Below are 25,334 nucleotides of genomic sequence, written 5' to 3' on the forward strand. Positions count from 1 at the left end.
CCCCCATCCTCGCGTGTAAAAAAAAAAAAAAGAAAAAAAAAGAAGTGATTTTCTCCATTCATTAAGGCTCCGCAGAAGGAGATTCCATTAATCTGTTCATTAGGCTACATCAAAAATGGAACTACTTATTAAAATCAGATCCAGCTGTGTAGTCTCGTTAAAGACCAACATACTGTATGAAGCTTAACAATGCTTGTGGCACCAGACCAAGACCCCACCATAAGAAAGGGGGGATTCTGGTACATTGGCCTGCTTTGAGTCAACACACCATCATAATTGATGTACTCATAGCAGGGGGGTATGAATAAACATTACTTTTTCTTTTTGTAACTGAATCATCTGAATCCTTCATTTCCAATTAATTTCCATTTGCGTAGATATGAGGGAATATGTGCTCTTAATCACTATGTTTTATTTTCTCACTTTCCCCCCCCCAAGTCTTTTTCTCATTCTCTCATTCCCTGTCTGGCAGTTCCATTCCCCGTCTCAACTAGCCTCTCCTTCTTCTTTTCCCTCTCGCTCTCTCTCTCTCTGGTAAAATCCCATTAATCTCAGCAGGTGGTTTTGAACAAAAGCTATGGGCTAAGCGATTGATCCGGGCATTGATCCCACTCGCCTGAACAATAATAAAGGTGTTAAATTGGTTTCTTGGAGGATATGTATTTTTCATCGCTGGCTGCCGCAATAGAAGTTCCTGCTTGGAATTTTACTTTCCCTCTGCCTTTTTTTAAGTACAGCTAAAAATGGGTGTTTAAATAATAAATAGATCACACCTTGAAAAGCAACCTTAAATGTGGATTTTGAGACCAGTTTGAAGCAATTTCTGAAGTGAATGTTAAGTGCATAAACTTTAGTTGCTAAATCCGTGATGGGCTTTGCTACATCCAAGGACAAAAATATTCTTGCTTTTTTTTTTTTTACCCTTCGAGTGGAATCATTTCTGGAATTTATTTTATGGTTAGAATAGAAATTCAGATGTGCATTCATTTTAATACACAAAAACATTTTTTTTCCCATTGTATCATCTCTAAGCAAAACCTTATAATGCAATAGTATTAAAAGCTTTTGAGATTTATGTCCACTGATATTTGGCTCACTGCAAGTTTATTCTGAGTAAATATTTTCCTTAAAGGACAATTGCAGTGAGAGATGCACAATTAGAGATTTGTAACTGAAAGCTTTGGTATGCTCATTTAATTTCAGCCACTTGTGATTTTGCTTTAAGAAATTCAATTAATCTGTTTTTAAAATATTTTCTCAGCTTAGTGCTGTGAGCAGTCATTAACTATTTATTAATTAATTGTGTTTTACTCAGTTTAAAAAAAAACTAAATTATTTTGAACTCACATTTTAAAACTACTGAGCAACTAAATAGCAGTCTCTCTCTACACCACAATACTTCTCCACTGGTCAGGGTTTCGGACACACGATCATGCCTGGTTGGTGATCTGAGATCCAAGTAAAAAGTTAAAAAAAAAAAAAAAAAAAATTATTATTCTTTTTTCAAATTAGTCACAAGGATTAATTAGTATTAATTAGTATTCAAGTATTAATCATAAGGCCGAGATTTACTCAGAGCAATCGGTGACCAGCACTTTAAGAAACTGTGATGCTATTATTATGCAAAACACATGGAACAAAAGATTCGGGAGACGATATGGGGGAGGGTGTTGTCCAAAAAATCATCCAGCAACCCACTGAAAAATAGTCTGTGACGTTTCTCCAACTTCCAGAGAGAATCTAAAAGTTGAAGGCCTGTTGTCCTTCAACTTTTATGCATCTCTTCTTCAACACAACTAAGTCAGTTGATTAGGTCATTAGCAGGACTCCGCAGAACATGACTGTATATTGCAGAGGTGACTTGATCCAGGTCTGTTGGACCAGGGACACATCTGAAAGTAGCAGGACACAGGCTTTAGAGGCCTGGATTTGAGAACCCCATGAAAACCCCTGAATTAAGTCAGAGATTGAAGGCTTGGCTAACTTTGCAGACATCTTCTGAAATCCATTTGCTATTTCCTCAAAGCATGTCCAAGTGGATTTCTTGTTACAGACAGCTTCTTTTCATAAAAGAAATGTCAAGTACCTACCAAAACTATTATGCAAAATGGCAAAGCTGCAAATTGCCTGTGTCTGTTGCAATAGAACATAAGAACAGTCAGCATCATTCAGAGATCCTGAAAATCTGGTTGCTTTGAGGTCTCTCTTCTTATAACCAGGGTCCTTTGTTTTATCTAAAGTAGCACAAACATTAACGTAGCATCTGGCATCCTTTAATCAACAGTATTTAATTCCTACAAATATATTTTCAACAAAATAATTATATAGTTTTGAGCTTCACTGATTATCAAAATTAGGAGGATTTTCTCTTTTCCATCTGTCCTCATTGCTTTAAAGAGCTGGAACAGTAACAAGAGACGTTATCTAAAATGTCCATGACTGTGTGATAAGCGTCAAACAGTAATACATGAATTATCAGTTTTATTGCTTTTGTGTTGTTCGAGCAAACGTCTTGTTTGCACTTTCCAATGCCATAACAGTCTGTGGTTATAAGCTACTGGTAATCATCATCATCATCTGATAATTATCAACCGTTTTCTCTCTATGAGAACGAGGCCATGTCACTTCATTTATATTATCGAGTGAGCAGGCAGCCTATCTTGTAAGAACAAGCGGCGTATGACAGAGCAAAGGAAGAGCTTGTCAGGGAAACAGCTTGTGATGCTGGTACTTAAAAGGTCAGCGTGCTCAACTCCAACCACTGGTACGCCCTTACACTTGTCTGTCTGTCACCATATCCCCCCTTTCACCAAGCGGGTGTACGCTGCCCTCATCTAGGCTGCTGTCACCCATCGTCATCCCCTCTGAGTTGCCACCCTTTGATGACCCGGGCTTCTTGTCAGAGAGGAGCTTCTAGGCAGGCACAGAGAGGACAGTCCTTTGAAGAGGACCCCGGCACTTGCCAGGCCCAATGACACGTGGCTGATTTCTTTGAAGAACTCAGGCTTTATGTTTACCAGTCCATCCACAGATACACGTCATGCCTTGCTTCCAGCATCTTTACATGGAGAGACGATGAGGAGCGCTTGGTCTTACACTGCTTTCCATGCCTTCTGATGGTTTTAATGAAGGCATTTGAATTTTCCTTTGGTCTTGAGCTCATGACACAGATGGCGCAAAGCTACAGACAATAGACGTATAGGTGGGCAAGTGACAAGAGGAGTCCACTATACTGTCAGATATGTTGGAAAAGGTCAAAGCAGCATTGCTCTGATTTTTTTTATTTTTTTTATTTTGTTGAACTGATAAATGAGGAATGAAAGATGTAAGACATCTGAGACTGGTGGTTTTCTATTACTTTACTAGACTTTTTCTTTAAATTACATTACTGTGTTTAAATAACCTACCTGGGCTTTCAGCCTATTGAATACAATATCAAGGAAAATATATTAAAGAAAACCATAAAACTATTTTGGAGCACTAACTATAGTATGATCATATATTTTATTATGCATTATTATGCAGGGATTTTTTTTATTCCCCTTGAATACTTTTTCATATTTTGTCATGTTATATCCTCAAACTTCTGTGTATTTTACTGGGATTAACTCTGTCCATCAACCAATTTACTTTGGCCTGCTTCTGTGTCACTGCCAAAGAAAAGCATGCCCACATCATGATGCTGCCACCATTGTGTTTTAATATGGTGCTATGCAATTGTAATTTCCCTTCATGAGACTTTTTTACAGTTTCTTCCTTCTCAAGGACAGGTTTGTGAAGATCATGACAAGTTATTGTCTTCATCTCTTCCAAAGTTATGATGGGCCTCCTGTCTACTTCTTAGTCTCCATAAAATTTTGGGGCTCAACAATAGTTGTGGCACCAGACCAAAATGTGACAAAATGTGAAAATGCTGGAGGACCATGAGAACTTTTGTAAGGCACATTTCATTTTTTTTTTTTTCAGTGAAAAATTATATGGAACTTTGTGAATTATGGTGAAATTCATTCATGTAAAAAAAAAAAAAAAAAAAAAAAAAAAAACTGACAAATGCATATATCATACAAATTAAACTAAAGATTTACCTGAATCAGAGTCAGTACATAATTGTTGCTTTTAGAATATATCAGTTAAGGTTTTCTCATTCTGCAGCTGTATGTGTAGTCTGTAGTGCGTTGTCTTCCTAAAAGCTAAATAGGCATTCTTTGACACTTGCTCTAAATCAGTAGTCAAAACAGTTCCAGTTAACAAGAGACACGAGTTCAGACCTGTCCATGTCAAAATAAATATTGAAGTGTTTCACATTTTTAGCAGGCCTGCAACTGCAGACATCAAATGAATGATTAAGGTCATTCCATCGCACACTTTCTTAACTGCTTCAAAACACATTCCTCACAGGTGTCTCTACACTGTCACAAAGTTCCAACATTGATCCACATTCTTAACCCTGCAAGCGGCTGACATGGGCAATGACTGTCACATACTGTTCTCACACAGTCAAAGCAGCAGTTCACATCTTTCCACCACAGCCCACAATATTCCCAATAAACGCCACAAAGAGCAAAAATGTTTGCTGATAGGGTGGGGGAGGGGAGAAAGAATGAACCTCTCGTGTATTTTCCTCATTCCTGTCCTCTAAATGGGCCCCTTTTTTTCCCCCCCGTGTCCACTTTTTTGCAGTAATGATTAACACTGCTGAGCATGGGAAGAGACTCTCTGTTACAATGGAGGAGGTTGTTTTGGTTCCCAAATTACCGATTCACCTGTGTTAGCTTCCCAAGTTCATCTGGTAGATTACTGGGAGCCTGTGGCTGGTATTTGGGAAGAAACTCTCCTCTTAATCATTATCATTGTGAGAATCACTCAGAAACGTCTGGCAATGGGCAAACAGACAAAACCCGTAACATTGTCAATTGAAGCACGTAGCAAAGCACTTAACTCACTCACTCTGGAAAGGTTCACATGAGAAAAGCTTCTGAATGAGTACAGGGGACTTTTGCGCTCTGCGCAGGGTTGTGACAAAAACACACAGCTGATCAATACCAATTGACCTGTGTGTAAGCTCACCCTGCATACAGGGTCTTGTGATACTTTCAAGCTGGTTGCCAAACTGTATATACATACGCTATATATATATATATATATATATGTATGTATGTATGTATGTATGTATGTATATATATATATATATATATATATATATATATATATATATATATATATATATATATATATATATATATATATATAATGTAAAGCTTGCACAGTTCAACAGTGTGCCCAGGTCTTTCCGCTTTGGTTTATAGGCTATACATGCACACACAACTCCATCGTGTGCTCTGTTAAATGAAAAATCTGTCTGCATAAACATCTGCAAAGACAAAAACCCCTGCCACCCAGTAACAAGGGACAGTGACAGACATACATTCGGCTCGGATGACAGATTTCTTACAGTGGATATGAGGTTTAGTTGCACAAACACAGACTGTTGTTTCAGCTGTATGGGACAGGAAATACAAACAGCCGACTTGATGATTTTTTTTGTTTTGGGTGTCTTTAACCAGGTGGATGACCAGATGAAGCTGCTGCAGAACTGCTGGAGTGAACTCCTCATCCTCGACCATGTTTTCCGTCAGGTGGTACATGCAAAGGAGGGCTCAATCCTGTTGGTCACAGGCCAGCAGGTAAGTTAGTCAATTTCCTCATTTGGTGACTTCTAATGACCTACACTGTTCAATTTTCCCTGGAATCCCAGAAAAATGTCATGTAGGGCTTGGAGTGACCTCTGAGGATGTATTTCTGTAATGTTTGTTGATTCTGTCTCCCATGAAAAAAAAAAGCTAGAACTTCAATTTAATCTAATTAAACCCCAATTAATGTCTAATCTTCTTGGATCAATCAATTTTACTCAGTGTATTCCAGCTGTGGAAAATATAAGGAAAAAGTGATGACTTATTTTGTTTTCCTGCTATATATGAGGAATATGTTCTGATACCAAGTCTGCATTGGTTCCCTCTGCTAATTTGAATTTATACACACACTGAAAAAAGGAAATGCATGAATAAACAATATAAGTAAATAAACAAAAAACTCTACAAATACCTAAACCCAAAGGAATCCCGCCATAGTATTCTACTTTCCCCCTGATCTAGCTCAAAAAAGTCAAACTCCAAAAAAGGGGAAAAAAGGTACCCAAGCAAAACTATGAAAAGAAAAAAAAAACATTGTGAATATGCCTCTGAATAAGATGAGACATTATAAATTATAGATTTTCTTGTTCTCCAAAAACACCGCCTTCCATCACAATCTTTTACAACAACAGACTCTGGCATAAATTTTGGGAGAAAGTCAAGTGCATGTACTCTAAATGCACATGCTTGATTCCACTGTTCTGAACGAAGACAAGGTCATGTTGTTTTTCAGAACTGTTGTAGACCTGCTTGCCTCTGCTTACCTCTGCTAAATAAGTAGCACGAGATATTGTTTGTGGCACTAGTTTGAGATTAAACTACAGATCCAAGACAAGTCAGCTGTTTCCTACAGGATGGTGAGATGAAAACGAGAAGAAAAGTGACAAAATTAACGAAGGGCTGTGGGACAGGAAAATAAAGAAAATATCAAATGGAGGACATTTGGAGAAGGTATGAAGAAAACGATGGAAAATGTCAGTAAAAAGAGGCAGAAGAAGCGGAGTAGTGCAGCGATGGGACAGGGCATGATGAGGCGAAGCGGACAAGGCGGTTTGTGGAGGAGGAGAAGTGAAAGGAGGGGCTGATAGTCTGGGGAGGCGCAGGTCAGCGCTTTCGTTTGCATACTGTGGTTAATGAACAGCTGGTGTTGAGGAGTGTGTGTAAATGTATTCATGTGGCTGTGCATCAGTGTGTGTGTGTGTGTGTGTGTGTGTATGTGTATGAGGCTCTGAAACAGTTCATTATCTCCTATTATTCTCTGCCTGGCCAGGGGTGACAGCACAACGATAATACCAGGGATGTTTAGACCACAGTAGCGGCATCACCTCAAGCAAAGGCTACACAAACACGCCAGCACAAAGAAGGCTCATTTTAACCAAAGCAGAATGTTTGCCATATTTAGTTTGTGAAATGCTATAGGACTACAGGAGGTTTTTGAGACATGAATTAGTGGGAGGTGATATAAGTCACTGATTTTCTATAGATTTGCTTTTTGGCAGTTTGGAAGGTTAGGGATTAAGATCTGGAAGACAAAAGTAATGACAGAATTGTTGAGGGCAAAATAATAATAATTATCTTCCAGTCTGTTTAGCTGAGTTTTATCTTTTTACCTGGTGTCAAATATGTATAGTTACTAAAGCAGCCAATTGCATTCAGACATCACCTAATTTGTGAATATAGCGCACTGTAATCGTCCAAGTAATTTAGTCTGCAATTTAATTCAGTGGTTACATGAAGGCCTCAGAGGTTAGTTAGAGAATATAAGTGAACAAACAGAATCAATACGACAAAAAAACCACACAACGCAGACCGGGGATAAAGTTGTCGAGAAGTCTAAATCAAGGCTAGGTCATAAAGCGGTATTTTAAGGTTTGAATATCTCACAGAGCACCCTGTTCAACCCATTCTTCAAAACTACTATACCACCAAGCGCACACATCTCAATGAACGCTCCAGACCTAGAGTGAAAAATGGTGTCGATAACATCATGGTGTGAGAATGCTTTTCATCTGTGGAGATAGGGAAGCTATTCGGAGTTAATGGGAGGATGGATAGAACTAGATTCAAGGTCATCCTGACAGAAAACCATCCAGTGCTACACCAAATTGTTTCGATCAAAACATTTAATTGTGTTACAACAGTCAAGTGGAAGTCAAGAGATAAATTCAGCAAAATGAAGACTTTTGCTGAATTGCTATAAGTTCACGAATGGAGCACATTAAAGCTTTATAAGTAACTAACACAATACCACAATGCCACAAAGCTATCTTTAAGTTTAGATATCATAGTTTATATATGAGAAATAAAGTTCATAGAACTTTATATGCGATATGCGAGCACAATTTTTTTAAGTGGGTGAAAAAGGCATAAAATCACATAACATGTAATATTTTCATAAAGATTGCTCTGTTGTTGTAACAGGTGTCTCTCATTTTGCTTTGAATCGAGCTGCCTCTTTGCTTTGCTTCTCTACAAGTTCAACTCCCACAGTTGAAAAGAAACCCATTGAAGCAGCAAATTAACAGTTACAAGCTGTCATTTGGTGTCTGTCCTGCTCTTTTGCCGCATGTTCCCTGCTTGCTAATTCCTTTTTTTTTTTCTCACATTTTCTCTGATTCTATACTGCCGTGTGTTGCCTTGTCACCGACATCAGAAAGATATGGCCATGAGTGCTTGTTCTTCATCCTGTCAGGAGGATCAAACATGCAGTATAACTTGCATAAATGTGTACAAAGATCAGATGAGAAAGACTGCCATGATTAAGCGAGGCCTCGAAAGCTTGGCAGCTGGTTTCATTATAAGTCCTGACATTTTGATGGCACGCACTCTTATGTTGGGCTACAAGAAATTCAAATGACCAAAGAAAGACATACAAAGAAAAGAAGAATCATCAGTAAAATCCTTTGTTTCTTTACATTTTTACTCGAAACCAGTAGTCCCTAAAAATAGCATTTTGAGTTCAAATATTAAACACCGTACCTCGCCCCACCAGGCACAATAAACAAACATTGATTGATTGCCTGATTGATACACAGGTCACCAAAGTCAGAGTTAGTGCTAAGTCGGCTATAGTGACATTATAGCTTTTTCCTCACCCCTTTTACTAAGGCGAGGAGGTAATAACCCAAAGCACCACCATCAACAGTCCAATCTTTCAATGAACTTATTTCATGCACAGTTGATTTTATGTAAATTGATTGACACCTTGGATGGGGGCAGGCAGTGTCTGCTCCCCACAGTCATAACTCTTTATGTACTGCAGGTAGTAAGAAGGGGAGAGGGAGAGACAAAGCAGTGGGGACAAAGAGGATGGCCAAGTGAGAGCATGAAGAAGTCAAAGGGGATTAATTCCTCGTGTCAGTGTTTGCTTTGCTTTGACTCATCGGGTGAGACAAAAAAAAAAAAGATTTGTGGCGAGAAAGGATACGAATCATCTTATTTACACAATAAATAAAACTCCAGACCCTGAGGCTGGTTTTAATTGCAAATGCGTGCTCGCAGGGACTCTCTTCCTCTCTGAGCTTTAGGAACTGCGCACGCCAACATCCACCTTCCCCTGGAAAACCCTGCGCAGTCAATTATGGTAATGAATCGTCAATAAATATAAAAATTTAATACGGTCCTGCTTACTGTGAGTGGCAGCTAAGGACCTGCCCGCCCAGAAAAAAATGTGCTGCGCCTGCAGATCTGAAGCGCACCTGAAGAGAAGTGTTTGTTTATGCCCGTTTGAGTGAATGCCTTTGATGTAATATGTAGATTAAAATATATATTGTTCTTGTCATGTGCCACAATCAAAGCTAGAAGATTTATAAAGGTGGCTATTAATGCTTTTATAACAATACTTGTTTGAAAAAACTAGTGTTTTTATTTTTTTTAAAACTGACACTGCCTTCATTAAATGGTATTAAGTAAAGTCAATGGTCTTTAAATCTGCATGTTTGATCAATAAATGCTTGGAATCTATTGGCATTGTATTTTTTTCATGGGAATGTCGTTTCTGTGTTGCAGATGTCTTAGCATCTTTCTGTCTCCCTTCCTGCTTTGTCCAGGTTGACTATGCGGTGATTGCTTCACAGGCGGGTGCGACGCTCAACAATCTGCTGAGCCATGCTCAAGAGCTGGTAGCCAAACTACGCTCCCTGCAGCTGGACCAAAGGGAGTTTGTTTGCCTCAAGTTCTTGGTTCTGTTCAGTCTCGGTGAGTTTCTGAAAAGTGTGTTTTAGTTGTGATGATCGCTGAGTTAATCTTTTCAATGAGATGCCACAGAAAGAGTGACCAGAGTACTTTTTGGCTGTATGGGGTATAGAGTGACGACGTCCTGCCTCTCCCCCACCTGATGATGCAAACTGCTGGTCAGTTGCTCTGAAAGAAGTCTCCTACACTGTGAAATTCAGCTGTTTGGAAATATATCGAATCATTTAAAGACGGTCATGGCATGGAAATTAAAGGAGTGTCACCCCATCAGTGGTAATAAAATGTAAAAGTCACATTTAAAAACCAGAGGTACATTTCATCTCCTGTACAATTCAAGCAGTTCACCATGAGAAAAGCTGAGTTTGGTCAGCCAGAAACCATGATGGACAGTATCAAGGGAATAGAGGTTGAAACAAGCAATGTTGAGGAAATTACTACTCAACTAACTACAACGCAATATGCTCTTCATGATCGTGTTTGCTGTGCAGTGGTGCTACTGGGTTAAAGGCCCATTGTCAGTCTCTTTTCTTCGGGCAGAGGGAGGAGTGTAAACTTTGGAATTTTGGAAAGGAAAACGAGGAAGTTGGAGAGGGGAAAGGTTGAAGGGAGGTGTGAGAAGGAAAGAGACAGGAGAAAATGGAATAGGAAAAGAGAGGATACTGGGAATTGATATAAGGATCCGTGTGCAATGTATTCTGTATTCTGGGACAGGTGGGAGAGAGTTAAGGTTAGAAGGACGACCAGAACATGAGATTTGGAGGAGGTTAAGTACCTTATTGAGTTAAGGGACAAAGAGGAGGGTAAATATGTTGGGATGTTCATATGTGCACCTGTAGATATAAATCCTTATGCCAAAGCTGCTGACTCCTCTTACAGCTGAGGTCAGGCATAGCTATGAAAATGTTTTCATTGCAAACCATTGGAAAAAAAACAAAGCAAAAAACAATGTACTAATAAGCAGATACACATACGAATCAGCCAGAATTAATGCGTCTGTTAGCTGAATTTGTATAGAAAGGTGAAGCAGGGGATACCTGCAGAGGGATTTCAGTGTATGTATGTCTGTGTGCGAGCATGTTTGTTTTGTTACTTTTTTTTTTTTTTTTTTTTCGTAGGGCTGGGTGTTTGCTCGGGCACAGGGTCTAAATAATTTGGCAGAGGAATCATCAATAATGAAAGGCCCACCTGAGGGATGTGTATTGCCCCCGGCGGTGCCTGTTCTCAGGCCTCCCGCAAAAGAAGACTGATATAGGCAACGTAGAGCCAGCTGAGGGCATCAGTGTAAAAAGGGGAGGAGTCCTTAGTGGGATGGAGGAAAGGATACAGTGTGAGCAGAGTAAACCATGGGAGATTAAGATTTATGTAAATAGTATAATTTACAGCTGATGTAACATTTACATAAGTTCTTCTGTGAGAGGTCTGGTTTTCTGGAAGACTATAGTGAAAGATCAGATGTTTCGACTTGATTGCCACTCTACTATCAATCTAATAAACTAATAAATATATGATTGCAAATACAGATTTTTATTATTATTATTATTTTTGAAGAAAATTTAGATTTTGGATTTTAAACTTTTCCAAAACGTGTGAATAACTACCTCCTCACCTTTATAATTTTTTTTTTTTTAGCAAAGCTGCATTAATTTTTACCAGCCACACCAGGTCTGATTACTTCCAGACCCGTAGAATCAAATATCTTAAAAAATAACTCATGTCTTAACTCATGTTGCAAGGTATCAAAGACCTGCAACACAAGAAAATACAATAGCAAAAAACTTAGCAATAATTCTGAAAAAGGAGAAAAGTTTGAGCTTGAACTAATCTTTTCAACTAGAATCAAACTAAATTTTCAAGCTGAAAATCAGAAGATCTGATGTCTGAATTCAGCTGTAGTGGACTGTATTGTATAACATAGCATATATGCATAGATGTTGAGTACGTGACATCACAATGAAAGGTAGTGTACACAGATATTTAGTTAAAAACACAAAAGTTTACAAATGCATAACTTAAAGGCTGTCCACAAATGACATTGATATGTGGTTTTGTAAAATCATTTAATCGAGTTGTGGGCATATAATATTGAATGCTATAGTTGATCATTTCCCCTGTGAATCTTGGAAGTACAGTGATTTATTCTGCATTTTTTCTGCCTTCCCTCGTGCCTTTTTTACTTTCCATTTCATTTCTGCCGTTTGTCTTCCGCCTTGATTTTTCTCACTGGCTGTCTCCTCTATCGACCCCCCCAACCCCCCGCCCCCGTCCTTACTCCCTCTCACTTTCTGTGTGTGAACAATCAGTCACTTTCCCACTAGCAGAGGAGCTTTTAGTTAAGCAAGATGTCGATATAGACAGAGATATAGATGTCAGCCCACCTGAGGGGAGACACTTGTCATGATCTGTGCGTGTTTGTTTTCAGAGTTAGACTTATTCTATCTCCCGTTGTTCTCTTTCACTCCTTCAACGTCTTGAGTGAAGGTTCTTAACCTCTGTCAAGGAGGAAATGATCACTGTGATCATTGATCTCCTAAGTGTTTATAGTAGAGAGAGCGATGACTGTACTGTATGTCTTGGACAATGAGAAACAAACACTTTAGAGTTTGCGGTCTGCCCAGGTCAGAGTTCAGTGAAGGATCACCGCAACTCCTTCAGTGTCAGGACGCTGTTAATGGGTCTTTGATTTCCTTTAAAGTTCTCAAAGGCCTTACACAGAGACTGACAAGACGCCGGATGATGAAACATCCACGAGGTGAAGAAGAGGTCACAAGCTCGAATTCAGATTAAGGAGAGTGGATTAAAGATGATTGCTTTTCCGCTTTGAAGAAAACTTTTTTTGCTGCTTCAAATGTTGGAGGAAAAATAGCAGTTATTGATCATCCTTTACCAAGACGGAAAAAAAAAAAAAAAACTACACAAATGTGTGTCTGGTGATGTTGTGACAGAGGTCAGAGCATGTTCAGCCAGCGAACATTTAACCCAGCTTAGTGGGTCAGACCCCGTCACATATAATTGATTCAGTCAGGTGCTACCAGGCCTCGTCAGCCAAGAGCAGAGCCAGAGGACCTGCCAGAGCCGAACGGGGTGGTAAACTGTCCCAGTGAAGAGAGCACTACTGGGAATAAATAGACTTAAAATAGTTCTTTATCAGGAATAATAAATGTGAGAACAGAGTGAACATTTTCAGTGGTCTTTATATTTTTATTTTATTTATGTTGTAGGTTTTATGAAGTTGTGACTTTTAAAATTTCTAACAACTGAGCATTTCCTTGAGGTTATTTAAATAGAGAAATCGGGGGTCCAATCTAACGGTACAGACACATAGAACTGCCTAAATTACTATAATAATTTATAAATGAAGACTCAACAATTTATTTTGTTCTTTTCAAACCAAAATTAATTAGCCAATTTCAGTCAAATTAATTTTTCTTAATTTTATTAACATTTGAAGTCACAAACATACAAAAAAAAAGTCTATTTCTTTCTTAATGATAACCAAAAACTGAACAATTTTACACTTAAGATGAAGTTATGATTAAGATGCCATCGAACTTCATAACTTAATGAGCCCTATAGTCATGCCATTCAGTCAGAAAGGCTTTTTGGAGGAAATTGCTTAAATTTCAGACACATTTGACAAAATATAAGTTCTCAATTTCTAACCTTTTACATTAAAGCCAAAAGCAAAATATCAGTGTGTGATGGTTCTTTTTATCAGTATCATCAGGATTGAAACCCCATTCATAAAAACCCAACAATGATTTAAGAGTGAACCTCCATTAGCTTCCTGCCAAGTGATTAGTTGGTCTCTGAGGTTAGAGAAGCTCACCCATCAATCCCCTTCCTCCTGACCTCCATCCTTCTACATTCATCCAACCCTTTGCATTGTCTCTTGTCTCATTGTTCTGCCCTTTCTGTCCAAATCCATCTTTTTACACTATTATCGATCAAGGGTCTATCACAAGATCCACATCCACTGCTTCTCATTCATCTTAACCTTCAGTTCATCTTTTTTCTGCTTTTGAACCAACCCCTTCACCCATCTCAGCCTTTAAAAGCCTCCAATAGTAATCAGGAGTACTTTAATTAAAATTAGATTTCAGATGAAACAAACCTGTGTTTCAAACAGGTTTAGGGTTTTTTAATCTGTCCATCCTCAGTTTTTTGCATGAGTTTTATATTTAAATCAGCTCAAAACATATCCAACCTCACATTATGACACGTTTCTCATTTGCATAATTAGGGGGTCTTTTGGCATTGCAAGGTCAGACACAAATCTGCTGACAACAAAAACACAACAGATGAATTAACCTTGATGAAAACACACACTTTCCTCCTTCCTTTTTTATAATTGCTGATTCCCCACACAATGAGAAAGAGAGAAACACAAAGCATGTAATTCCCAGGCAGGTACAGCCTAATTAAAGCAAGAACTGAGGCTCTTCACAATCAATGTCCTGATCCTTGGCTGTAGAAGGCATGCACTTCCATACACACAAATAGAGATGAACACACGATTTTACACATACAGCACAAATTAGTCTTACAAATATTTATTTCCAGAAAACAACTGAATCATTTACGATGTAGCTGAGGATTGATCAGCATCATGAGGGAGTGGTTTATCAATACTTGTTCTTTTTTAAACTAAATTAGGAGCCAAATGATGTGAAATTCAAGCTGCATTTAAATACGTTTTAACCCTTTACAGCTTAATAAGATTGTGGGAGCATAAATATATATATATATATATTTTTTTTTTTTTTTTTTTTTTGTCCCCTCTGTGGCCAAACATTCTGCTGGAATGGCCAACTTGGTCCTTATCAATACGCTAATGAAATACTGTGAAGTGTAAGAGGCTTTATAATTTTTTTTTTCCTCTTCCCTCAGAGGTAAAAAATAGGAATCAGTAAGCCATATGTTTACTATACAAAAAACAACTGTAATGACATAAACAACAGAGTTTAACCTTCAGTGTAAGTAAAGGCACTGGCTGCAAAACAAATACACAAATTAATGGTAACAAAACACTACCAAAAAAGAGAAAATAAAAACACATCATTTTTCAAGGCTGCTTTAAAGATTTACATTTGATTGTTTATTGTATTTACAGTGAGTGCTTTATGTTGCAGGAATAAATAATGTGTCTTTCCACAACTGATATTCCATCTAGGATCCGTTATGGGGCTGCCTTTAAAAAAAAAAAGAACTTTGCTTTCAGTATGAGGGTACATGTGGAAATGTCATGTAAGAACTTGTGCATCCCTGGACAATCGGGATTTGTACAAACCCCAAAGTTCAGTAAAACAACCTTCATGCATCCTTTAATTCCTGAGGTAATTTGGTAAGATGTTGCATTTTAGGCTAAATAAATGTATTTGCCTAATTCTTTTCATTAGCTAAACAAAAACTTAAACAGTATTATGAATTTCATATCTTCTCTCTCCAAGTTGTGTTTAGGCTCTAAATTAATGGACCGGTAGGTTTCTTAACTGCCACAGAAATATGTAATATCATGCAAACGAAAGCAACAGCACAAGGAGCTAACAGAATGGCTTCCCAGTTCAAAAGCAATGAGAGCAAAGTCTCCAGCTTTGGGACCTCATAAGATGCAAAATTATCCAGCAAATTTAGAAGTTATTTGAAACTTCTCATCTCCTTTGAAAGAGAGTGGAAATTTAGATTTAGATTTATTTGTTTCATCCTTCTACTTGTAGTTTTTCTTGCTCTGCAATATGTAGAAATGTGCTCATTACCTTTCTGAATGACACTATATGCATTTTATTTTCATGCATTTTATGTTTCTTTTTAATGGCCAACCGTTTCTGCCAGAAATGGTGGAAGGTCAAATTGTTACCTTTATGTCGTATCAACATGTCTGTCTGCTTTGGCCCAGCAACTGTTCAGTGTTGAAATAAAATTAACGATGAGGGAAATCCATTCTAGCTGTTTATTAGATTATGTTCAGAGTCAGTCAACACATAAAAAGTCTTTCTCACTCCATCTGTTTACTCTAGACATAATTTCAGATGTAGAAAACTAACAATTAAAATTAAAGCTCCGCGGAGCCTCAAGCGGCCCTCGCAGCCAAGCGCCGCTCAAGCCTATAGCCACCGCGGATGTTCCAGCACCGCCTCCCGCCGGCCACCGCCGACGCTCGCGCGCCGTCCTCCACGCGATCCGCATTTATGCCTTCGGCAGCGTTCACTGGCCATGCACCCAAAATCTGGAGCAGATTGGGCCATGTGGCAAGGAGATACAGCTGTTTGATTAACCTAGGGGGCGCAGTGGAGTCAAATTGCAATTAAACTGTATTGGGCTCCTCAGAGGTTCACAAGTGTCACTCATAAAAAGTCTGGTGCAAATAGGATGATGCGTTTGTGAATAAGAGACGATCGTATGCATATGGCGAGGGACAGCCATTTTGCCACTCCCCCACGGGTCAGTAGGCATTGACAGAGTTCATCATCATCTCATGTTATGTCAGTCTGCACAGGGTTGGAATCCATGACACACCAACATGTTTTAGAGTGTAAAAGTAAGACATACAGTAGAAAAAACAGGTGACTTCCTGTCGGAAGTGGGCGGGGCTAATGTTATGTCATCAATCGACCACATAACTGTGATGAGGGCTTATCTATAATGAGACATAGAAAGTCTGATGCAGCTGTGACCTGGCATTTGGAAGTTATTTCACATTCATGTTTCATGGTGTATAGTCAAAGTTTGGGACTTAGCCACGCCCCCACGGGTCAGTAGAGTTCATCATGGGAGAGTTCATCATCATGTCATTTCATGTCAGCCTGCACAGGATGAAACCCATAAGAATTAGAGAGTAAAAGTAAGACATACAATTGAAGAAAGAGGTTACTTCCTGTCGGAAGTGGGCGGGGCTAGGGTGATGTCATCAATCGACCACCTAACTATGATGAAGGCTGGTCTATAATGAGACATAGAAAGTCTGATGCAGCTGTGACCTGGCATTTGGAAGTTATTTCACATTCATGTTTCATGCTGTATAGTCAAAGTTTGGGACTTAGCCACGCCCCCACGGGTCAGTCGAGTTCATCATGGGAGAGTTCATCATCATATCATGTCATGTCAGCCTACACCGGATGAAACCCATATGACTTAGAGAGTAAAAGTAAGACATACAATAGAAAAAACAGGTGACTTCCTGTCGGAAGTGGGCGGGGTTAAGGAGATGTCATCAACTGACCATCTCAATGTGATGAGGGGTGGTCTGTAGTCAGATATAGGAAGTCTGATGCAGCTTTGACCTTCTATGTGGAAGTTATTGCATCTTGATGTTTCATGGCGAATAGTCAAAGTTTGGGACTTAGCCACGCCCACATGCTTTGACATAGAAAAATTCCTACGATAACTTTTCATCTTTAATGTCTCAAGTCTCTGCTGACTGAGTTTGAAGTCTCTATCTCAAAAGCTGCAGGAGGAGATAGATCAGATGCGATGTCTATGAAAAAGAGGAAATGGCTGATTTTGATCCAAAATGGCCGACTTCCTGTTGGGTTTGCACCATGGCTCCAAGAGACTTTTTTGTAGGTCCTGACATGATACACATGTGTACCAAGTTTCATAATTCTAGGTTAAAGCATGGCTTGGGGCTTATCATTTAAAAATTTCTAGGGGGCGCTGTAGAGAAATTAGGCCACGCCCATCAACGACTGTTATGGATTCCTGTTCGGGGATGGATAAGGATGCATCCTAGTGAGTTTGGTGCAGCTGGGCTGAACGATGTGGAATCTAGAGCCAAACGTATGGCGGCGGCGTTACCTCTGCTTCGCCGCGGTCCCACGGCCACGCCCTCTACAGAAGACTCTTGGCGCTTTAAAGCAAGTGACACTAACATGTTATCTGTCATCCAACACAGAATCATGTTGATTAGGTGCAGTGAGCCAGAAAGGCAGCTTTCCATGGAAAAAAAAGCACTTCCTGTTCTGAGGGGGCGGGGCTTAGATGACGTCAGACTATGACAACATAGGATCGTAGGGGACCCTACCAGGATCACTCATGTCAAGTTTGGTGCAGCTGGCCTCAAAATTGTGGAATCCACAGCCAAACGTAAGGACACGGCGTTTAGGGTCACTTCGCCACGCCGCCACGCCCACCTGCTGGATTCAAATGAGCTTGGCTTGGAATCCTCAACACACCAACATGTTTTCTGTCTGTGGACACAGTTTCACCTCGATTAGGTCAAAGGGGTCAGATAGCGACCGTTCAGCGTAAAAAATGACACTTCCTGTTCTCAGGGGGCGTGGCCTAAGTGACGTCATCATTTGACCGTTGGGTATTGTATAGCATCCCATGATGATCAATCACTGAAAGTTTGGTGCTTCTATGAGTTTTTTTCAAAGAGTTATAACAGTTTGATGTTTCATGGTGAATCGGTGACCTTTGACCCCCGGAAAGACCCCTTCAGCAAGCCCGAAAACGCAAACCTACGATAACTTTGGATCGGCCATGCCTTTTGAACGATCTGACCGAGTTTCAAGCCGATCGATCGAAATCCCTGGGACAAGTTCGATCAAATGCGAACCCTGTAAACGCCCAAAATCGTGTCAAAATCGGAACTTCAATCCAAAATGGCCGAAAATCTGTGATACTTGCACTATGACATTAATTGTAAATTCAGAGTGCCTTGGGGAGCTCTACAAGTGTACCAAATTTCAAGTCTCTACGATAAAGTAAGGGAATAGGAAAGGGTCTTTTGAAAGTTGCTAGGTGGCGCCCTTGAGCCGTTTCTTTTGCGATTTTTCCGGGGACCTTAAAATACGTAAATTTTCACCGGACTCTATGCCCCCGCCAAGTTTGGTGAGTTTTTGAATATGATAAAGCCCCCAAAAAGCCACTTTATTTGGCACGGGAAAAATAATAATTAAAGCTCCGCGGAGCCTCAAGCGGCCCTCGCAGCCATCGCCGCTCGAGCCTATAGCCACCGCGGATGTTCCAGCACCGCCTCCCACCAGCCACCGCCGACCTTCGCGCTCCGTCCTCCACGCGATCCGCTTCGATGCCTTCGGCAGCGTTCCCTGGCGATGCACCAAAAATCTGGAGCAGATTGGGCCATGTGGCAAGGAGATACAGCTGTTTGATTAACCTAGGGGGCGTGGTGGAGTCAAATTGCAACTAAACTGTATTGGGCTCCTTAGAGGTTCACAAGTGTCACTCATAAAAGTCTGGTGCAAATTGGATGATGCGTTTGTGAATAAGAGACGATCGTATGCATATGGCGAGGGACAGCCATTTTGCCACGCTCCCACGGGTCAGTAGAGTTCATCATGACAGAGGTCATTATCTTCTCATTTTATGTCAGTCTGCACAGGATGAAACCCATAAGAATTATAGAGAAAAAGTAAGACATACAGTAGAAAAAACAGGTCACTTCCTGTCGGAAGTGGGCGGGGCAAGGGTGATGTCATCAATCGACCACCTAACTATGATGAAGGCTGGTCTATAATGAGACACAGAAAGTCTGATGCAGCTCTGACCTGGCATTTGGAAGTTATTTCACATTCATGTTTCATGCTGTATAGTCAAAGTTTGGGACTTAGCCACGCCCCCACGGGTCAGTAGAGTTCATCATGGGAGAGTTCATCATCATGTCATGTCATGTCAGCCTGCACAGGATGAAACCCATAAGAATTAGAGAGTAAAAGTAAGACATACAATTGAAGAAAGAGGTGACTTCCTGTCGGAAGTGTGCGGGGCTAATGTTATGTCATCAATCGACAACCTAACTGTGATGAGGACTGGTCTATAATGAGACATCGAAAGGCTGATGCAGCTCTGACCTGGCATTTGGAAGTTATTTCACATTCATGTTTCATGGTGTATAGTCAAAGTTTGGGACTTAGCCACGCCCCCACGGGTCAGTAGAGTTCATCATGGGAGAGTTCATCATCATGTCATTTCATGTCAGCCTGCACAGGATGAAACCCATAAGAATTAGAGAGTAAAAGTAAGACATACAATTGAAGAAAGAGGTTACTTCCTGTCGGAAGTGGGCGGGGCTAGGGTGATGTCATCAATCGACCACCTAACTATGATGAAGGCTGGTCTATAATGAGACATAGAAAGTCTGATGCAGCTCTGACCTGGCATTTGGAAGTTATTTCACATTCATGTTTCATGGTGTATAGTCAAAGTTTGGGACTTAGCCACGCCCCCACGGGTCAGTAGAGTTCATCATGGGAGAGTTCATCATCATGTCATTTCATGTCAGCCTGCACAGGATGAAACCCATAAGAATTAGAGAGTAAAAGTAAGACATACAATAGAAAAAACAGGTCACTTCCTGTCGGAAGTGGGCGGGGTTAAGGTGATGTCATCAACTGACCATCTCAATGTGATGAGGGGTGGTCTGTAGTCAGATATAGGAAGTCTGATGCAGCTGTGACCTTCTATGTGGAAGTTATTGCATCTTGATGTTTCATGGCGAATAGTCAAAGTTTGGGACTTAGCCACGCCCACATGCTTTGACATAGAAAAATTCCTACGATAACTTTTCATCTTTAATGTCTCAAGTCTCTGCTGACTGAGTTTGAAGTCTCTATCTCAAAAGCTGCAGGAGGAGATAGATCAGATGCGATGTCTATGAAATAGAGGAAATGGCTGATTTTGATCCAAAATGGCCGACTTCCTGTTGGGTTTGCACCATGGCTCCAAGAGACTTTTTTGTAGGTCCTGACATGATACACATGTGTACCAAGTTTCATAATTCTAGGTTAAAGCATGGCTTGGGGCTGATCATTTAAAAATTTCTAGGGGGCGCTGTAGAGAAATTAGGCCACGCCCATCAACGACTGTTATGGATTCCTGTTCGGGGATGGATAAGGATGCATCCTAGTGAGTTTGGTGCAGCTGGGCTGAACGATGTGGAATCTAGAGCCAAACGTATGGCGGCGGCGTTACCTCTGCTTCGCCGCGGTCCCACGGCCACGCCCTCTACAGAAGACTCTTGGCGCTTTAAAGCAAGTGAGACTAACATGTTATCTGTCATCCAACACAGAATCATGTTGATTAGGTGCAGTGAGCCAGAAAGGCAGCTTTCCATGGAAAAAAAAGCACTTCCTGTTCTGAGGGGGCGGGGCTTAGATGACGTCAGACTATGACAACATAGGATCGTAGGGGACCCTACCAGGATCACTCATGTCAAGTTTGGTGCAGCTGGCCTCAAAATTGTGGAATCCACAGCCAAACGTAAGGACACGGCGTTTAGGGTCACTTCGCCACGCCGCCACGCCCACCTGCTGGATTCAAATGAGCTTGGCTTGGAATCCTCAACACACCAACATGTTTTCTGTCTGTGGACACAGTTTCACCTCGATTAGGTCAAAGGGGTCAGATAGCGACCGTTCAGCGTAAAAAATGACACTTCCTGTTCTCAGGGGGCGTGGCCTAAGTGACGTCATCATTTGACCGTTGGGTATTGTAGAGCATCCCATGATGATCAATCACTGAAAGTTTGGTGCTTCTATGAGTTTTTTTCAAAGAGTTATAACAGTTTGATGTTTCATGGCGAATCGGTGACCTTTGACCCCCGGAAAGACCCCTTCAGCAAGCCCGAAAACGCAAACCTACGATAACTTTGGATCGGCCATGCCTTATGAACGATCTGACCGAGTTTGAAGCCGATCGATCGAAATCCCTAGGACAAGTTCGATCAAATGCGAACCTTGCGAACGCCCAAAATCGGGTTAAAATCGGAACTTTAATCCAAAATGGCCGACAATCTGTGATACTTGCACTATGACATTAATTGTAAATTCTGAGTGTTTTGGGGAGCTATACAAGTGTACCAAGTTTCAAGTCTCTACGATAAAGTAAGTGAATAGGAAAGGGTCCTTTGAAAGTTGCTAGGTGGCGCCCTTGAGCCGTTTCTTGTGCGATTTTTCTGGGGACCTTAAAATACGAAATTTTTCACCGGGCTCTATGCCCCCGCCACGTTTGGTGAGTTTTTGAATATGATAAAGCCCCCAAAAAGCCACTTTATTTGGCACGGGAAAAATAATAATAATTAAAGCTCCGCGGAGCCTCAAGCGGCCCTCGCAGCCAAGCGCCGCTCAAGCCTATAGCCACCGCGGATGTTCCAGCACCGCCTCCCGCCGGCCACCGCCGACGCTCGCGCGCCGTCCTCCACGCGATCCGCTTCGATGTCTTCGGCAGCGTTCACTGGCCATGCACCCAAAATCTGGAGCAGATTGGGCCATGTGGCAAGGAGATACAGCTGTTTGATTAACCTAGGGGGCGCAGTGGAGTCAAATTGCAATTAAACTGTATTGGGCTCCTCAGAGGTTCACAAGTTTCACTCATAAAAAGTCTGGTGCAAATAGGATGATGCGTTTGTGAATAAGAGACGATCGTATGCATATGGCGAGGGACAGCCATTTTGCCACTCCCCCACGGGTCAGTAGGCATTGACAGAGTTCATCATCATGTCATGTTATGTCAGTGTGCACAGGGTTGGAATCCATGACACACCAACATGTTTTAGAGTGTAAAAGTAAGACATACAGTATAAAAAACAGGTGACTTCCTGTCGGAAGTGGGCGGGGCTAAGGTGATGTCATCAATCGACCACCTAACTGTGATGAGGGCTGGTCTATAATGAGACATAGAAAGTCTGATGCATCTGTGACCTGGCATTAGGAAGTAATTTCACATTCATGTTTCATGATGTATATTCAAAGTTTGGGACTTAGCCACGCCCCCACGGGTCAGTAGAGTTCATCACGGCAGAGTTCATCATCATTTCATTTCATGTCAGTCTGCACAGGATGAAACCCATAAGAATTAGAGAGAAAAAGTAAGACATACAGTATAAAAAACAGGTGACTTCCTGTCGGAAGTGGGCGGGGCAAGGGTGATGTCATCAATCGACCACATAACTGTGATGAGGGCTTATCTATAATGAGACATAGAAAGTCTGATGCAGCTCTGACCTGGCATTTGGAAGTTATTTCACATTCATGTTTCATGGTGTATAGTCAAAGTTTGGGACTTAGCCACGCCCCCACGGGTCAGTAGAGTTCATCATGGGAGAGTTCATCATCATGTCATTTCATGTCAGCCTGCACAGGATGAAACCCATATGATTTAGAGAGTAAAAGTAAGACATACAATAGAAAAAACAGGTGACTTCCTGTCGGAAGTGGGCGGGGTTAAGGTGATGTCATCAACTGACCATCTCAATGTGATGAGGGGTGGTCTGTAGTCAGATATAGGAAGTCTGATGCAGCTGTGACCTTCTATGTGGAAGTTATTGCATCTTGATGTTTCATGGCGAATAGTCAAAGTTTGGGACTTAGCCACGCCCACATGCTTTGACATAGAAAAATTCCTACGATAACTTTTCATCTTTAATGTCTCAAGTCTCTGCTGACTGAGTTTGAAGTCTCTATCTCAAAAGCTGCAGGAGGAGATAGATCAGATGCGATGTCTATGAAAAACAGTAAATGGCGGATTTTGATCCAAAATGGCCGACTTCCTGTTGGGTTTGCACCATGGCTCCAAGAGACTTTTTTGTAGGTCCTGACATTATACACATGTGTACCAAGTTTCATAATTCTAGGTTAAAGAATGGCTTGGGGCTGCTTAGAGTACATCATCAATGAGTTCATCATCAATAAGTTCATCATCATTTCATTTCATGTCAGTCAGGACAGGATGAAACCCATAAGAATTAGAGAGAAAAAGTAAGACATACAGTAGAAAAAACAGGTGACTTCCTGTCGGAAGTGGGCGGGGCTAATGTTATGTCATCAATCGACCACCTAACTGTCATGAAGGCTGGTCTATAATGACACATAGAAAGTCTGATGCATCTGTGACCTGGCATTAGGAAGTAATTTCACATTCATGTTTCATGATGTATATTCAAAGTTTGGGACTTAGCCACGCCCCCACGGGTCAGTAGAGTTCATCACGGCAGAGTTCATCATCATTTCATTTCATGTCAGTCTGCACAGGATGAAACCCATAAGAATTAGAGAGAAAAAGTAAGACATACAGTAGAAAAAACAGGTGACTTCCTGTCGGAAGTGGGCGGGGCAAGGGTGATGTCATCAACTGACCATCTCAATGTGATGAGGGGTGGTCTGTAGTCAGATATAGGAAGTCTTATGCAGCTGTGACCTTCTATGTGGAAGTTATTGCATCTTGATGTTTCATGGCGAATAGTCAAAGTTTGGGACTTAGCCACGCCCACATGCTTTGACATAGAAAAATTCCTACGATAACTTTTCATCTTTAATCTCTCAAGTCTCTGCTGACTGACTTTGAAGTCTCTATCTCAAAAGCTGCAGGAGGAGATAGATCAGATGCGATGTCTATGAAAAAGAGGAAATAGCTGATTTTGATCCAAAATGGCCGACTTCCTGTTGGGTTTGCACCATGGCTCCAAGAGACTTTTTTGTAGGTCCTGACATGATACACATGTGTACCAAGTTTCATAATTCTAGGTTAAAGCATGGCTTGGGGCTGATCATTTAAAAATTTCTAGGGGGCGCTGTAGAGAAATTAGGCCACGCCCATCAACGACTGTTATGGATTCCTGTTCGGGGATGGATAAGGATGCATCCTAGTGAGTTTGGTGCAGCTGGGCTGAACGATGTGGAATCTAGAGCCAAACGTATGGCGGCGGCGTTACCTCTGCTTCGCCGCGGTCCCACGGCCACGCCCTCTACAGAAGACTCTTGGCGCTTTAAAGCAAGTGAGACTAACATGTTATATGTCATCCAACACAGAATCATGTTGATTAGGTGCAGTGAGCCAGAAAGGCAGCTTTCCATGGAACAAAAAGCACTTCCTGTTCTGAGGGGGCGGGGCTTAGATGACGTCAGACTATGACAACATAGGATCGTAGGGGACCCTACCAGGATCACTCATGTCAAGTTTGGTGCAGCTGGCCTCAAAATTGTGGAATCCACAGCCAAACGTAAGGACACGGCGTTTAGGGTCACTTCGCCACGCCGCCACGCCCACCTGCTGGATTCAAATGAGCTTGGCTTGGAATCCTCAACACACCAACATGTTTTCTGTCTGTGGACACAGTTTCACCTCGATTAGGTCAAAGGGGTCAGATAGCGACCGTTCAGCGTAAAAAATGACACTTCCTGTTCTCAGGGGGCGTGGCCTAAGTGACGTCATCATTTGACCGTTGGGTATTGTAGAGCATCCCATGATGATCAATCACTGAAAGTTTGGTGCTTCTATGAGTTTTTTTCAAAGAGTTATAACAGTTTGATGTTTCATGGCGAATCGGTGACCTTTGACCCCCGGAAAGACCCCTTCAGCAAGCCCGAAAACGCAAACCTACGATAACTTTGGATCGGCCATGCCTTTTGAACGATCTGACCGAGTTTGAAGCCGATCGATCGAAATCCCTAGGACAAGTTCGATCAAATGCGAACCCTGTAAACGGCCAAAATCGGG

General features: G+C 41.1%; 1 protein-coding gene across 2 annotated transcripts in view; it reads left to right on the forward strand.

Annotated features, from left to right (window-relative positions):
- nr5a2 (nuclear receptor subfamily 5, group A, member 2) overlaps window positions 1–25,334 on the forward strand; it is a 92,518-nt gene that overhangs the window by 38,040 nt on the left and 29,144 nt on the right. For both annotated transcript variants that reach the window (XR_015762683.1, XM_014994662.2), the window contains exons 5-6: window positions 5,565–5,684; window positions 9,740–9,887. Coding sequence is in view for 1 of the 2 variants with exons in the window: in XM_014994662.2 (XP_014850148.2) it covers window positions 5,565–5,684; window positions 9,740–9,887 (268 nt within the window). In the remaining variant the exon portion in view is untranslated. The remainder of the gene's footprint in view (window positions 1–5,564; window positions 5,685–9,739; window positions 9,888–25,334) is intronic.

This window comes from Poecilia mexicana, unplaced genomic scaffold (assembly GCF_051168715.1).
Source record: "Poecilia mexicana isolate PSO_F unplaced genomic scaffold, ASM5116871v1 scaffold_4, whole genome shotgun sequence".
Classification (NCBI taxonomy): domain Eukaryota; kingdom Metazoa; phylum Chordata; class Actinopteri; order Cyprinodontiformes; family Poeciliidae; genus Poecilia; species Poecilia mexicana.